Source organism: Podarcis erhardii (assembly GCF_964252035.2).
Source record: "Podarcis erhardii genome assembly, chromosome: 4".
Lineage (NCBI taxonomy): Eukaryota > Metazoa > Chordata > Lepidosauria > Squamata > Lacertidae > Podarcis > Podarcis erhardii.
The window spans coordinates 42,403,224-42,420,108 of NC_138508.1; the positions used below are offsets into that span (position 1 = coordinate 42,403,224).

Here is a 16,885-nt window from a genome sequence, read left to right on the forward strand (position 1 = left end):
AACCAGCACTTCCCATTTCCCATGATGTCCCAGAACAATGCTATGTGAGGGGCATAGTGGAGAATGTTAAATAGAGGCCCACAGTCACCTGCTGTGGCCAGGTAAGCCGACAGTCAGGGGCCTGGGGAGGCCACATTGCCCAAAGCCCCTGAATCTGAATCTGCCCTGGACTACCCTACGTTAGGTTGCTGATGGGGTATGCTATTTTTTAAAAATTGCTTTCCCATGTACTAAGCTTCCTCCAAATACCACCCCATAGCACATCAGTTTTCTGATTGCAGTGCATTGTTAATATAGAGGAGCTTTCAAAAATATTTTTCTCTTCCCCTCCCAACATTTGAAATGATGCAGTCAATTCTATCACCTCAGGCCTCTGCCACTTTATTACTTTATTACCAGCTCATTCTTATGGATGTAGAGAAGAAGCTGAAGATGGTGTCAGGTCTGGCTGCTCCTGATTTATGCAGGGTAGGGGGAAGGTCTGAGGAGCAAGATGAAGTAGAAGGACATTCTGGACAAAGAATAGGCTGGGTGGGGTGAATTTATGGCAAGGAGAAGGGCGACCAAGATGACCAAGGATCTGGAAACCAAGCTTTATGAGGAATGGTTGAGGGAGTTGGGTATGTTTAGCCTGGAAAAGAGGAGACTGAGAGGATATGGTAGCCATCGTCAAATATCTCAAGGCCTGTCACATGGAAGACGGAGCAAGCTTTTTTGCTTCTGATACAGAAGGTGGGGCCCAAACCAATGGCTTCAAGTTACAAGAGAGGAGATTCTGACTAAACATCAGGAGAAACCTTCTGACAGTAAAAGCTGTTTGACAGTGGAATGGTCTCCTTCCTGAGGTTGTGGACTCTTCTTCCTTGGAGGTTTTTAAACAGAGGTTGAATGACCAACTGTCATGGACGCTTTAGCTGAGATTCCTGCATTGCAGGGGATTGGACTACATGACCCTTGGGGTTCCTTTCAACACTACAATTCTATGATTCCATGATCCATAGCAAACAAACAGATGTGACTCTCTTTCCTTTAATGTGCACACACCAATATATATCCTGGATTTACATTTAAAAGGGATAATCACCACTGTAGCATATGTTTTCTAAGGCTGGGCCTGATGTTTTGTTCTAAAGGTAATTTGTTCTATCTAGTGTAGTCTCCTTTATAGCAAACAAAATTAAAACCTTTAAACAAGATCTCCCCATGTGACCAATGATTGATATTTTGCTCAGTTACAAGTTGTCATGGGAACAAACATTACATTTATTCTCTCAGTAGTTTCCCTTCTATTGATACACACAAGAGAAAGAAAAGGCTCTGTGGTTTGGGATTTAGAAGGAAAGGAATAATATAAGTTCAATTGTACTATCCACAAGGGAACAGGGCATATATGCTGTAAGAGCAGCTACGTTTTCAAACTAGTGGCAAAGGCTGCTGATTTTGTTCCAATTCTAATCATGATGAAGTGGAAAGGGGGGCGGGAACCCCAGAGTGACTCTTCAATGATTGCAGTAAACAGAATCAAATGAATATCTGAAGCAAATTAGCTGAGCCTCTGTTGTTTCTTTTGATTATTATTGTTAATTATGTTTACTGTTTTGTTGAAGAAATTGTCTCAGAAACAACTTGATACATTTCTGCACACCAATAATTGACTATTGACACAATCCCTTTTTCTTGGGAAGAGCCACTGTCATTAGTATCTTCATCTCAGGTTGAGAATTAAAGATAAGAGAATACCTGTAGGATTAATGCAGTGCTCTGTTCTGGGAAGGGTGATAGGAAATGCAATGGAGGTTGATGAAACTGAGGGGCATTTTAGTCTTGGTTTCTCGTAGGGACTGTGGAAGTTTTCTTTCAAATGGGAGGGGGAGACATGGAGCTGGCATGACTTTGTTCTCTATCACTCCGCTCCTCTCTTCTTTGACGGAGCTTCGCCGTAGTTTCTTCTTGCCGATTCCTCCAGGCAGCAATTATGGCATCATCATCCATTTCTTCCTCCTCCTCCTTGCGCATGCTTTGCCTGTGTCTGAATAACTGCCTTGATGCATAACACTCTTTTCTTTCTTCTACCTTTTCTTCTTTCTCTGCATTCTCCTCAGACTTTGAAAAGCTCTGGGTGAACTTTCTCTTGGCTCCAAACTCAGATGTGTCTGAACTGGACTCCTCTTCGCGCTCTTCCAAGCGATGTGACCTGATCCGATTCCTGGTGGGTGGTTCAGGGGATTCTGAGCTGCAGGATGGTTCTGGTGTCCTCCTGAAAAAATATGGCTCTGGACTTTCTTCTCTGGAACTTGTCTCACTGAATTTGGACCGTGTAAATGTGCGAGCTGCCTTATCTTCTTGTGCAGAGGCAGAGGAAAATCGTGAGGAGGTTCTCTGCAAGTCATCTTTGCACTGAAAGGTTGAAGAGCGATCAATTTCTTCTCTTTGAGATCTGCAAAAATTATAGCTAGAAGCCTCAGTGTCCACCTCTCTGAATGATGATCTCCTGTATTTTTCTCCACTAGCTCCAGAGAAGTCCTGGTATGAGGACTTTTCTTCTGTTTTCAAGCCACTGAGCCACTTACTTACATTCTTTTCTACTTCCGACCTTATAGCACCTGCTCTGGCAAACTGGCCTGAGAAAGAAGATGCTGTGTCACTCCTGTCGTTATGAGCTTCTAAAGGGTACCTAAGGCCACCAATTACATTTTCTGCATTATTTTCTGCCTTCTCATCTTCATCCTCTTCCTTGATCTTTTTCTTCTTAAATAAAGTGCTACGTTTATTGTCACTGATAACCTTCTCGGTCTGGTAATCTGACATTTTCTCTCTCATCTCTGTTTGCATCTCCCTTTCTTTTCTGTTAAGTTTCTTCAAGTCAACCTCATCGGCAAAGAGGCTGTAAAGAGGCTTGCTTGTTTGTGTCACTTTCCTGCTTGAGCTGGATCCTCCTGTCCTTCCACTCATTGAGGTGTTACAAGACAGCATGGACTGAGTGTCAGCATATTGGTTGCCCTGCTGGTGAAATAGTGAGCTGGGTAGTGATAAGCCACTTTGTGCACTAAGCAGAGATGCCTTGTCATCATCAACTGATTTAACACTTGAAGCTAATACCGACGATGGGCGGGACAACATTAGGATCTCATTTTGTTTCTGAGCAATAGTTTCACTAACAACATTGGCAATCCAATTCTGAATACTGGCTATAGATATAGTGTCTTCTGGGCCAACAGGAAGGTTGGGAACACCTGTAGCTACTGAATGGTTTGACATTGCCCCACTACTGCCTCTAGCCTGAGAGAAAGATGAGCGATTGGTCTGCATGCTCAATACTGAGGCAGAATCCTGTGCACCATTTACAGAAGCTGTTGATGGCAAAAAGGCTGACAAAGGGATGCTTCCACTCATTGTACTCTCTGCCTCCCAGCTGCAGAGAGACTGACTTTCTTCCAGAACTTTCTTTGAGTGTTCAAGTAACTCCATTCGCCTCTGCTTTCTTCTGGAAGAAGCAGAATCTTCACCTTTAGCAAGCTCCACAATATCATCCTTATTCTCATTGCCTACCTTCTTCTGATGTTTAGCCTTCCAGGCTTGGTAAGCTGTCAGGTTGATATCTGACAAGCTCTTCTCCTCTTCCATAGCCTCTTTATTTTGTTGGCTGCCATCTTCATCCTTTGATTTCTCAGAGGCCTCTGAGTCTCTTTTGTGAAATCCAAACTGGATTCTCTTGATTTTCCACCTTTCTAAGGCAGTAAGCTTGTCTTTGTTCTTTTGACAGAAATTATAAAATGAGCTAGTATCAGATAATATACTTTCCTCATCCATATCCCTCCCATTTGTTCCATTGTCAGGCCTTGGATTCTCATGACCACATTTAGTTTTGGAATGATATTTCCGAGAAGCTTCCTTCTCTATCTCCATCATCCTCTCATTCCACATATCCCAGCTGCTTTCTGTAGACATGGAATCTGTACGCCCTCTCCTCATTCGGTTAATGCCACTTGCTTCTAGCTGTTGTTTCAAGATTCTGATCTCTTGGCTACTCACACTTTCTGTTTCACTTACATCATTTACAGAGCATGGCCTTTCTCCCATTCTAGAACCTCCATCCTCCTCCTTGGGAAACAAGTAGCTTTCCATTTGGTACTTTTCATTTTTGGACTGCCACTCTTGGATCATCCGACTCATATCCGCCTCAGATTCCTCCTGTACCTGAAACGTAAGGTCTGAGGGTTTGCTTTCTCCATCCTTGTTTGAAAGTTCCTTTGCAGGCAAGCCTTGCTTCTTCCTCCATTCTTCATAAAGTTGTTCCTCTTCTTCTTCACTGATAAGAGTAGGCTGCTTGGAAACCAAGCTGGATTTTCCCATAGAGGAGGTACTCATTACACTTCCCAGGAGGCTTGTTGTGTCTTCTTCTTCCACCATGATAGAGTGGACTTTGGCTCCCATGATACTCCCAGAATCTTCTCTCCCAGACATCAAGGAAGAGCTTCCAGCTCTGACAACAGAACTCTGGCTACTGGTTGTGTCATCATCAGAATCTTCTTCACCTTCCTCTTCTCGTTCCTCCAATAGCTTTTCATTGAGCTCCCGGAGCTGTTTCAGGAAGCCATCATTGGGATATATGGCGCGTTTCTTGCGTATAGTCATCAAGGCTTCTAAGATTGTCATATGATGAAAGATCATCAGATAAGCAGCTACCAGCACTGCTGAGCGGCTGATTCCCATTTCACTGCTGACCAAGACTTTTCCTAGAAGTAAAATTATATAGGTGGTTAACTACTGCCAGAGGAATACTGGGAACTGTTGTTTAACAGCATCTGGAGGACACTGGATTTGGGAAGTATGTAATAGTCTATTTCTGAAATAGTTTCTGGATCAAATAAATAGTTGGTGGGGGTGGGTGGGTTCTGCCATCAATAGTCTTGATTTAATTTATCATTAATACCTAAACTGGGAACATGGTAAATTAAGTTAAATAAATAATTTATATATTTCATCACAGAAATCTCAAAACATTTTAAGCATAGCAGCAAATGGGGGAATATATGCTGCAATCCCTTCTAATCCAAAGCAATTCTTATTGAGCTCAGCCTGGCTTACTCTCAGTTAAGTGACACCATGTTGGTACCATGGTTTCCACCACACTGGCCACTCCTGCATCTTCCCCCAATTTATATTCACTAATGTTGATAAACCACTGGTGTGAAGCTTGGTGCAAAGAACTTGGAAAGAATTTGCCCCTCACCTTATTAAACATGTTTTCCATTATTATATGTATATAAATTATAAATGTGGTACCCATACTCAGAGGAGAAACTTTAAAATGGACTTAAGTCAGTCATGTCTGATGCTTTCAATGAGTCCACTCTGAGATGACTTAGTTGGCTTCAACCCAATGTACTTATTTATTGTCATCTTCCTAAATGGTTAACATTGCCATGGTAGAAACATTAAAAAAACAGACTGAAGAGTAGAAGGAACTTCATTAGTGTGTATGAGGGGCCCTAATATCTATTTCTCAAATGATAATGAACCAACAGAAGCTGAAAATGAGAAGTTGTGCAGTTTGCCCTACATACCTCTGTAGGTTAGTAGTGCTTCATCAAGGAATTCTGCAGCCTCACGGAAATGTTTAGAGATGTCCATATCTGGGAAATCATCCACCTCAATGCCTAAATACTGGATGTTCATGCCATTGTAGAAGTCTGGTCCTGTATACACACCAGTGCCATGAGCAGCATTAAGCACATGAGTAATTCCTAGTCTCTTTAGGCGACCTTTATTGACTGCAACACTCCTTCAAGACAAAGGAAGAGAGGTTAGATTCTGCCTACTCTCTTGAGTATTTGAAAACTAGCCTAAGGCCAGCAATAAAAAAACGGGTTGAATTGATGAGGAACTCTGCAAGATTGTACAGACCGGCAATATGAATGATCTACCCCCAGGTGATTAAAATAGTATTGTAAGTGATGAGCATGTTCACAATGTGTGTTAACTATCTGGTCGAACAAAAATGGTTACAATGGACACAATTGCATGCAATGCTAAGACAAACCATTGCTCAGTGCAAACATCAGGGCCGTCTTACCCATAGGCGCTAGGGGTGCGGGGCACCAGGGCACCAGGCTCTCAGGGGCACCAGGCTGAGAGTCTGGGGCCCAAGAGTTGAGTCCGGGGAAGAGCCCATCCGTCAGTCGGAGCACCGCAGTGGGCTCTTTTGCTGCGGGCAGCTCTGCGCTATGAGTTCAGGGGTGATGAAGCCAGCGAGATGCTGTGGTGGTTGGCCAGCTCCGCCCTCCTGCGTGCCAGGGAATGGGCAACCGGGGGGGGGGGGCGCTGGGTAGATCTTTGCACCCTGGCACCGCATATGCTTAAGACAGCCCTGGCAAACATGCTGGCTGCCAGGAAGGAAACTGCATAACGTAGCTCTTTCCTGGTCTGTTTAGGTTAGTGCAGCACAGCAGTTAATCACTGTTTGTTCTCCAGTTCCACAATCATGGTTAAATGCTCTCATCTTTAACCATGATCCCAAGGTTTGTTCTTGGTCATAGATCATAGTAGAAGACGAGCGAGTTTAACCACGACCCCAAGTTTGGATGGTATGCTAAGCAAAACCTTGACTTTGCTGCCATGCCATGTGGAGTTGGCATGAGCTCCCCTTTGGGAGCCAGCATGATTGTGCAGTGCCAGATATACTTTGGCTTACAGTGACATGTGCACCAGGCCAACATGACAAATCTCTGGAAGTCTCATAACGGTGTTTTATATTAGGCAGATTTATACCTCACCTTTCTAGTGTAGCCACATTACTCTGGGTGGCTAACAACACATTTAAAGAACACTTACGAAATTAATTAAAGAAACATCAGTGATACAATAATAAAACAAAGAGCCAGGAGCAGGATATAAAACCAGCTAAAAAAGGGCCAGTCAGCATGGCAGATCAAATACCTGCCTGAATAATAATGTCACAACCAGGCAATGGATAGTCAAGAGAAAGGGAAATAAACAGACCTCATGAGGAAGGAAGTTACATAATTTAGGTGGGATCACTATAGCAGCCATCGCCAATGTTTCACCAAGCCACGCCCCCACCACTGATTGGTCATACAGAAGAGCCTCCCTTGCTGACTGTAATGAGTGGCCATGCTCATTTGGAATGAGATTGCCTTCTGGGTAGCTGAGCCACCAAACAGGGTATTTAGAAAGTTGCTGCACTTCATCACTGGGGTCATAAATGCCCCACTGATAAAATGTTTACTATTGTTGCCCTGGGCACTGTGGCAAATGCAGGGAGCAAATCATCTGCAAGGCACATAAATGATTCTTCCAGTGCAACACCATCAAGATATCTCATAAGGCCTTCGTTCCAATATGTACTGGGATTTTGAAATAACTGGGTTAAGAAAATATGATGGCTGAAAATGTTAAAAGACTCATATACCAAATTGTGTCATAATCACCGTGATTTGACATTTGGAAACTGTGACAAGCAACCATTGGGGGAAAAGCTTTTTTTATGAACAAAAATGGCTCAGAAATTAGAAGACCTTATTTATAATTCATGCTCTTTTGTTTAAAACAGCACTGACAGCAGCTGTTATTTGTACATTGGCTGGTCTTCTTCTTAAAGCAGGCTTTATTCATACCATGAATCAGAGAGAATCAGGGCATGGCAAGTGGAGGCTGGAACTACATAATATGGTCAACACCTTTTGACCTCTGAAAGTAATGGCTGTGCATTTTCCTCTGGCATCGTTTAATAATGCAAAATGCATGGTGTGATGCCATCACGTTATAATTTTTTCCACCCCCGCAAATGGCAGCCAATTAAGTGGAAAAAGGAAGTGAAAAGTCATAATGCCATGTTACAAGTTCTGCATAACTAAATGTTATGAAGGTGATAGAAGGAAGAGACATCAGGTTGCCTGTTTCAGTGGCAGTTGTACCTTGGCTGCAAAGTACAATTCTGGCCTGATGGAGGGAAAGGAATCTTCACTTGTCCAATTTAAACTTTCAGATTCCAGCAATTATGTGAGATGCCAATTCCCCAATGCAATAGAAACAGCATCAACTAGTTGACTAAGAAACTGACTTCCCTCATTAATTTGGTTTAGGGGTTTCTGATCTCCCACCACTGGTGTATGTACAATCTCCTTGACTGCATTCAAATCAAGAGTGCATTGCGTCATTCACAGGAATGCAGGCAGGAGATCAGGATATAATATTCACCCTATACACTGGAACCTCGCGTTATAAATGGGATCCATTCTGGAGGCCCATTCATAACACGGAACTGATGTAAGCTGAAGTGCTGCATCGGCACACACGCATGCGGCAAAACCCAGAAGTAACCCATTCTGGTACTTCCGGGTTGCTGCAAGACACAAGACAAAAACACACAACCTGAAGCAGACGTAACATGAGGTATGTCTGTAACAGATTCTGCCTTTATAGTGGTATTTTTTACATAAGTTTATCTTGGGATGGGACATTTGAAAGATTTTAATTTTTCACCTAGGATTATTGATCATCTTCTCCAATAAAGTGTGAGAAGTCCAACTCTAGGAATGATAATCAAAGAGAAACAGTCTTCCTACTCACTTTTCTGCTATGAAGACATTTGGCCAGACTTCATCAACGGCATCCTTTGGAGACTCAAGACGGTCTTTCACAAGTGCCCTCTGCAAATCCATGACACATGGTGTGTTGAACAAGCTGGTATCATCTATCTTTTCCTTAACCCGATTGTACAAGTCTTCCACCAGTAGCTGCTCTGCAGATTCCAGCATCCCTGGACACCCAGAATCTGCTTTCACTTCCTTTGTCTTCAGCTCTGGAATGAAACAACACTTACATTTTCAAAATTGCACCTGTTTACTTTTGACAACGGTAAAACTGCTTAGTCATGCTGGCCACATGACCCGGAAGCTGTACGCCGGCTCCCTCGGCCAGTAAAGCGAGATGAGTGCCGCAACCCCAGAGTCGTCTGCAACTGGACCTAACAGTTAGGGGTCCCCTTTACCTTTACCTTTGACATGCTTCTCAATGAGTGTTCAACAAAGGGCAGATTCACACCACTCATTTAAAGCACATTCAGTGCACACTTAAAGCATGTGGCTCCTCCCAAAGAATCCTGGGAACTGTCAGTTGTTTGGGGGGCTGGGAACTGTAGATCTGTGAGGCTGAAACTACAGTTCTTAGGATTCTCTGGTGGAAAGCCATGTGCTTTAAATGTGCATTGAATGTGCTTTAAAGGCATGGTATGGATCTTCTCAAAGTGCCTGGGCCCTTGATCTGAGCTATGTGCACATCAATGCTCAAGCTATAATCTTGATGGACTATTGAATATTGAAATCATATTGATGGGATCTTGGTAAGCCTAAGCCTTGTGATCTTCATTTGAGACCTTTCTCCAGATTTCCCCACCTAATGAAGTGAGACAAGGAAAGGGATTTTCAGTGACTTTGCCTCCTGTATGGAATGCCTTTCCACAAGAGGCTCACCTGATGCCATGCTATGGTGTTTTAGTTACCAGTTGGATATATATTTTGTTCTCCCGGACCTTTTAATTATAATGGAGACACCTGTTTTGTGCTTTTAGAACTTTTTGCTAAGTTATTCCCTTTGCTGGTTTCACATTGTTTTAGCTGCTACATTGGTGTTTATTTATATATTCATCACTGGTTTTAGTGCCGTGCAAATGTTGAACTTTAGTTTGTATTTTTAATAGTCCATAAACTGCCCAGAGAACTCAGTCACATGGGTATACAAATGTTATAGAACAAATAAAATACTGTATCATAGCATTCTACTGTATTGTAGTATTTCAATATAGAATTAAGTAGAATCTCATTCCAATAATGAATGGAAGGCAGAAAGTAGCCTGGCTAGCTTTTAGGGCAAACACTTCATCTATAGTTGCAGAGTGCGCTGTGATGCACCACACTGAATTCAAAAGAAAAACCCCTAGAGTCTTGTTTAGCAAAATGTAAAAGAGAGACATATCAAGAGGGGCTGTTTGATACTAGAGTAGCTTTCATACAAGGCCATTTAGCATTGTTAAGGCACTTGATTATAACAATGAGTAGAATTCACCAAACAGAATTTAAATGGTAAATCCACGTGCTACTTAGTATAGCATTAAATATCCAACAATACCCAACCCCATGGCCAGGATTCTTCTACAATATTTAACTTGGAAGGAAGGGCTGTTCAGCAAAGGTCCTCAGCAACTGTACTCGGAAGGTTTATCCTTGCATCTTTTGCCTCTGATTGCTTCTTGTTCAGTTTGGCAGTAGCATTACTAATGCATTGCCACTTAACTCGCTGGCTCCTATAACCCATGGTAGGAAGGTTTAATTATTGATCTCTATTCATTATTCTTTTTGTATTAGAGGGAACCAGTAATTAAAGCCCTCTCTCCCCAGCTGAATGGGAGATGACTAATTAAGGGGCAATCACCCTGCTAAATAGGAAGCATTTAGAAGCAAAGGTGAAGAAACCTTCTAATTCAAGGTACAGTAGCCCAGTGACACTTTGCCAGTTCACACACTAGATAGGCTGGAATGGCAAATGTTTTAAATTAAACAACGCTACCCAAAATATATTAATAAAGATATGAGAACAATACAGGAAAACACAGGAATGGGATAGTGATCAGTATTGATATCTGTGATTGAGTCCCTGTCAGAGAAGAAGGCGTGGTTATGATGATGATGATAAAGATGATGTCATTTGGAATCTCTGTAAAAAGTGAGTGCACAAGGACAGCAATTAAAAAATACACTGTGATTATGGAAGTAACCTTAATCAGCAGAGGTTCTATAAATGGTCTCCAGATATTATAAGATAATTGAGTTGAGAGGGAGGGACCAGAAATCATCTAGTCTATTCCTCTATTCAAAAGTGAGGGCACCTACTCATCAGCCTCCCCTTACTCATAAACCCATTGTCTTCATTGCCTTTTCTTTCTGCCTCCTACCTTCGTTGATGATCTGTTTAGCAGCCACAGCAGATGACAGATGGATGGGCTCCATGAAGATGCTCTCAGTGTCTGTATCCGATAACACCGAATATCTGTTAATAAATGACAACGATGTGAGGCAAGCTTCTACAAGTTGTTTGACTCACCTTTGACAGCTTCCACAACTATTTCAAAACAGAGCAGCCTGAGGGTGAGGGGAGACTGTACAGCAGAAAGGAAGCGGGTGACGCTGGGAGATGGCCCATGTTTGCATACACACAAGCAATTTTAAAAATGGCAAAACAAGTTTAAATTTCCCCATAATGCTTCTTTTATTATTCATTCTCATCAATGTGTTCCTCTTCCCAAAAGTGCAGAATTAAGATACTATAACATAAAATTCATCTACAGAAAATGCTACATTTCCCTTTGTTGTATGTTGATTTTACCATATGGAGGCACATTTGTAAACTGGAGTAATCGGTGGGGGAAAAGCATTTCCCAGCAAAAACAAAAAAATGTTTGTATAAACTAATCTACTGTCTCCCATTCCCTATTCCAAAATGAAGAGCAAGAATGCTCTCATAGTAGATACTGTAGTGATACACAGATTTTGTAATATAATGCTTGTAATATTCTTTGATGTACAGTAATACAGGTGGGGACGAGGAACTTGTTGAACCCGGTATCAGCTCAAAGGCAGCTCAGAGGCAAATGATGCACTGCGGTCTCCCTTTGACTCTGGGGTTTATCAGTCCACATCTCTCCCTCTAGTTACCACTGTGGTAAAGTTACGGAGTCCTGTGTCTCTTTTTACAGAAGAGGAAGATGTTTCCTTTTCATCCACTAGAGGGTGGGTGATAGTCCAGATGTCTCTGACTGTTGTAAACAGAGGGTTGCCTGACAGCTGCATTAATCAAAATTGGTCTCCATAGCAACCGACCATGAAACGTTATATGGGCAGCCAGCTTCCCAAGGCAGTGGCAGTGGAGAAGGCCGGGAGAAGCCTGTGATGTCTAGGGGTCAAGTGTACAAAGCACTAGAGAGCTGAGGCTTTAGCTAATGCATATTAAGCTGGAGGGACTGGCTGAGGAAAGAGCAGGAATGGAGCGCTGGTGTTTATGTAGCAAGTGTGAGCATTGCCCTTTCATTGCCTCTGTCAAAGGTAAACAAAGTTTTTGCCCCCCTCCCCTTCAGCCCTTTTAAAGTTAAGGCTGCCATTTCACCTAGAAATCGATTACTTAGGGCAGAATTCAACTCATGCATCCCAGCAGCAGAAGCCAGCATTAGGACTTCAGTTTGTACAATAGGGTTCCCCCCCTCCTTCTTCTGTGTCCCCCAAAATTGGCTAGGAATGGTCAAGAGAACCCCCAGAACAGCACCTGATTGTTCCATCTGGCAAGCTATAAAGAACAATCAACATAGTGCAATGTTGAATTTCAACCTTTAAAATCTAGACACACCATCCTCTGCAATACACCCTGCAGCACAAAGATGCTTTTTCCTTTATAGCACCAGAGGATGTCAGTTTGAGTTACGCCTCCTCAACTTAAACGAAGCTCTGTAATTAAGGGACTGCAAGGTGTTGTTCTGTCAGCATTACAAGCAAACATACAAGTAGAACTCATACTTTTAAGAGATCCCTTGCCTTCTTGAGTATGCTGAAACTGAAGCAGAGACAATGTTTTGCTCCACTGATAGTGCTACTTTCAAAGCCACCTGTTTGAGGTGTTGATGCAGAGAATCCAATTAGCTTTCTGCTCATGGATGTGTGAAGGAAGCCACCAAGCGGTCGTTCTGCAATGATCAAGCCGGTCGGCACTGATGGGAATTGTAGACCAAAACATCTGAAGGGCACCATGTTGGAAAAGGTTGTTCTACAAGCTAAGGATATGAAAACTATCTCTGGCAAATTCCTAATTGACATGCCATTTGTAGAAAGAATGAAGCCTTTAATGGCTGTGCATCTTTAAAGCACATCAAAGCACATTCTGGGCACTGTAGTCCACCCCTCACAGAGTAACAATTCCCAGAAACCCTTAACAAACTAGTGCCCAGAATTTTTGGAAGGAAAGAATGTGGCTCAAATGAGCGTTAAAGGTATGGTGTACACAGCCAGTGGCAGGGAAAATGTGGCAACTCTAAGAACAGGAGTTTTGGGTTTGGAAGCTCTGTTGTACTAGAGCAAGTGAAGAAACAAACAGAGAGCCCTTCCATCTCTATTGAGGACTGCTGGATCCATAGTGAAGCACAACAGGCTGGTATAAAAAGCCTCTCTCTGCCAACAACAAGAAAAATGTTAGTTAAAAGCATTTTGAGTTGCTTAAACCATGAATTCCTCCAATATTTTACAGGAGGAAAAATAAAACACCTGTTGAAAACATTGAAAATCAGGCACAATAATTTAGGGAATATATAGCTCTTCAGATGTTATTGGACTCTCCTCCGATCAGCGTCAGTCATCATAATCAATGGTCAGGAATGATGGAAGTTGTAATCCAGCAACAGCTGGAAGACCAAACTTTCCCCATCCCTGATTTAGGCATATTTAACTGGCTGAGAGTAAATTCCATTGAAAACAACAATCTGAGTAGATATGAATAGAATTTAACTGTTAAGTTGTTTAATCACAAAATAGATTTGTGTGTGTCTAAGAGAGTGGGTGGTCTTTTCCCCTTTTGCTCCTCCCCAAAGAATAATCTAGCAGCATGGTAAAGAGAAAGAACAGATCACCCCAATAACATCTAGAGCCAAAGTGACTGCCCTCACGTACATATTCAAAACACTATGGAACTTTTTTAAAAAAGCAATTGCAAGTAAGTTTAGGGCATATTAACAATGTACATGCAAATGAGCCATATGCAAAGAAAAAAACGAACTTGGCCAAGTGTATCTAAGCTGCAGGAAAGACAGATGGTTTGGCTAGCAGCACTCAGTCTCATCATCAGCCATGGGAACAGAAACAGATAAAAGAAAAAATGAATCAGCCTACAAACCCTGATTTATCCTTTAATATCCCTAAGGAATGGAACTAAGAACACGCCAGAAAACACGAGCCCCTTTTACATGTTCAGTGAATGCATGGGGTGAGGGTTACTTGTGACTATGTCTTTAAGTGTACAAATGTTCATTAATAGGCTCTACTGAGACACTCATATAGACTGGACCATGCTTTTGCTCACTGCCTCCTTCCTTCCTTTCTCAGAGACTAAAAAATTGCAAATGGTGCAACTTTTCCACCTAGAGGACTTGCTCAAATTCCCTTGACCATTTTGGTTGCTCTTTTCTGAACCTTTGATGGCTGTACAATATCCTTTTTGAGGTGAGGTGACCAGAACAGCACACAGTATTTCAAGTGTGGACAAGCCGTAGCTTTGGAAAACAGCATTATGGTATCAACAGCCGTATTTTTAATTCCTTTCTTAATGATCCCTAGCAAGGAATTCACTCCCCCCCCCCCCCCGCACCAACAGTTGCCGCACACTGGGTCGAAATCTACTGAGCGATGCCTTTGAATGAGAAAAAGGCAAGATCACACAGGTTTGGGGCATTGAAAAAGGCTCTCTCTTGCAGACTAAAACATGCTTGATAAAGAAAACCACAAAAATAGATAGGGGCTGACTACTGTTTTCTAACTGGGATTACTGGGCATGCCTCTATGCAAGACCCAGAAATCCTGCTTCACATAAGATTCCAAATTTGTACAATCAACTGAATCAAACGCTTGAATCCAAACAAATCAAAGAACTGTGAAAAGACTGATGCAAATGATGGCAGCTTGGGTGGGCTCTGTTTCCTCTGTGCTGCCTCACTTAACTTTGATAATGCTTTCCCCCAATAACACTTGAATTTGTGGAAAACCTCAGTTGACCCAATTAGATTAGCTAAATAATGCATGAGCTCTCCACCCTGGCTTCTAAAAGAAATAAGAAAGAACTCTTTAAATACTGCCTTGCTCAGGGTTTGGATAATGCACAGGGTTAGCGTAAGGTAATTTTAAAAAAGGAAGGGGGAAGGCTAGAAAATGGCTGGCGTTTCTTCCGTGTGATCAGAGGGATATAGAGGCCTACTTGGCAAAAGACTCACCGGCTGGGAGAGGGACTGCGAAGATAGTGGGCCTGCACGGCTTTCACATCAGGGCCTTCTCCATCGGGCACCACCTGCTCACCATCTGAATCCATACCACTTGCCATAGTTGCTGTGGGAACACGCTGGAATTGGGGAGGGTGGGATTAGGAGGATCAGAACGTACTAAAAGGCAGAGGCACATCGGGCAACCCATCTGCCAAGCTACAAAAAGCAGATTGGTGTGGTTCAGAAAGGGGGTTTGTGTGTGACTGAGGACATGAAGTATGAGAGGTTTCCTTTTCACGACGAACCACCCCAAGCAATTGAGATCAAACATCTGATTCCACGCGACTTTAAACCCCAGGCCTCTCTTCCAAAGAGATGTTTGCCATAAAGCAATACCACCCACTGGAAGGGAGGCAAGACACTTTGGAAGCACTATATTAATGGAAGTTAGAGAAACTGTTAACATACCCTCCAACATTTCTCTGATGAAAATGGGGATGTCCCATTCCAGAATTATAATTTTTCTATATATACCCCACACATCTTACAGGGCTGCCCCAGCCACTCTGGGCAGCTTCCAACATATATAAAAACATAACAAAACAGCAAACATGAAAGAAAACTTCCCTATACAGGATTGCCTTTGGATATCTCGGGGGTCGGATAACTCCATACCCTCCAACATTTCTCCGATGAAAATAGAGAGATCTTAAGGAAATGTGAGACGTTCCAGGACCAAATCAGAATCTGATAGGGACATTTGGAGGGTCTGTGTTAATACCCCTGGGCTCACAGTCCCCAGCAGTCTGCCTGCCTCCACCCCACTTGGCAAAACTGAGTTGGCTGCTTCTCGGGGAGAGCAATCCAGGGCCATGTGGATCCAAAGATACACACAGGTCCAATACATACACAGAGGGGTAAGTGAGGGCCATCACATCCAGCCCAAAACCAATGGTCCCTGATTAGTGGAATAGGCATATGCATTAAAATGCCTTCTAAAAGCAAAATCTTTTGCTTTTTTTTTTTTAAGCATGAATGTTCACATAGGTAATAGCTATTATGAAGTATAAAAAGTAATCACAACAAATGCTCTTCACAGTGCAGCCCTATGTCTACTCAGAAGTAACTCTGGTTGTGTTTAGTGGGACTCTCCCCCAACTAAGATGCAGCTCAGAATAAAGTAGGGCTAGAGGTTTTTTTATTATTTTGCAATTCAATTTTCTGAGTGGACCTATAAGCCTTACCACCGCACTTTGTCCCCCACCCCACAGCAATCTGAAATGGCACCCCTGGGATCCTGCTCTTGGGTTGTTAGGACAGAGTCTAGAGAGGCAGCCCTTGTTTCCTGAGGCTTCTCCATACAGGAGAGATGTGTGATCAATGTGCAACAAAAATACCTGCTCCATTTCAGGCCGTGAGGGAAGATGCCTCTTCCCTTACACAGTCCCCTTTCTCGCCCCCCTTGCAGCTTGTCTCAGATGTCAGGAATGCAGCTAGGCCTCCGCAGGCAGGGTGGCGGTGGCAGTTGTTGACACCACACAATGACCCAGCAAGACCAAACGAAGCAAGAAGCTATGAAAGCCCCACAGCAACTTACCGGTTCTGCTGGGAGGGTACGTCTCCTGACAGTTTAATGTTCCTTGTTAGCAGTAAAGTGAAGCACCCAGTCAAAAAAAGAGCAGGGAATTAGGCCGCCGGGATCACAGTCAGGACAAGGGCCGCTGCCCTCCTTCCCTCGCTGTGATTTCTTCCCAAAGGGGCAGGACAACTGTCAGCCTCAAATTTTATCAGCCTTCTAATAATAGCACTTCCAGGCACTGGCTGTCAGGTTGGCGAGAGAGAAGTGCAGTCGCTGCT

At 42.9% G+C, this 16,885-nt stretch overlaps 1 protein-coding gene across 1 annotated transcript; it reads right to left on the reverse strand.

Annotated features, from left to right (window-relative positions):
- Nucleotides 1-1,013: 1,013 nt before the first annotated feature.
- Nucleotides 1,014-16,802, reverse strand: STYXL2 (serine/threonine/tyrosine interacting like 2). The gene is made up of 6 exons (XM_081858450.1): nucleotides 16,626-16,802; nucleotides 15,041-15,165; nucleotides 10,973-11,067; nucleotides 8,593-8,824; nucleotides 5,568-5,785; nucleotides 1,014-4,736 (listed from the first exon to the last, which is right to left on the reverse strand). The coding sequence occupies exons 2-6, from the start codon at nucleotides 15,145-15,147 to the stop codon at nucleotides 1,858-1,860; spliced, it is 3,531 nt and encodes a 1,176-aa protein (XP_081714576.1). The 5' UTR covers nucleotides 15,148-15,165; nucleotides 16,626-16,802; the 3' UTR covers nucleotides 1,014-1,857.
- Between the last annotated feature and the right edge of the window lie 83 nt (nucleotides 16,803-16,885).

Excerpts from the sequence above, each read along its gene's own strand:
- STYXL2 (XM_081858450.1), bottom strand. The coding sequence starts at position 15,147 with ATGGCAAGTGGTATGGATTCAGATGGTGAGCAGGTGGTGCCCGATGGA. Across the intron at positions 11,068-15,040 it reads CGCAGTCCCTCTCCCAGCCG|ATATTCGGTGTTATCGGATA; the intron begins GTGAGTCTTTTG and ends ATTTATTAACAG. Across the intron at positions 8,825-10,972 it reads TAAACAGATCATCAACGAAG|AGCTGAAGACAAAGGAAGTG; the intron begins GTAGGAGGCAGA and ends GTTTCATTCCAG.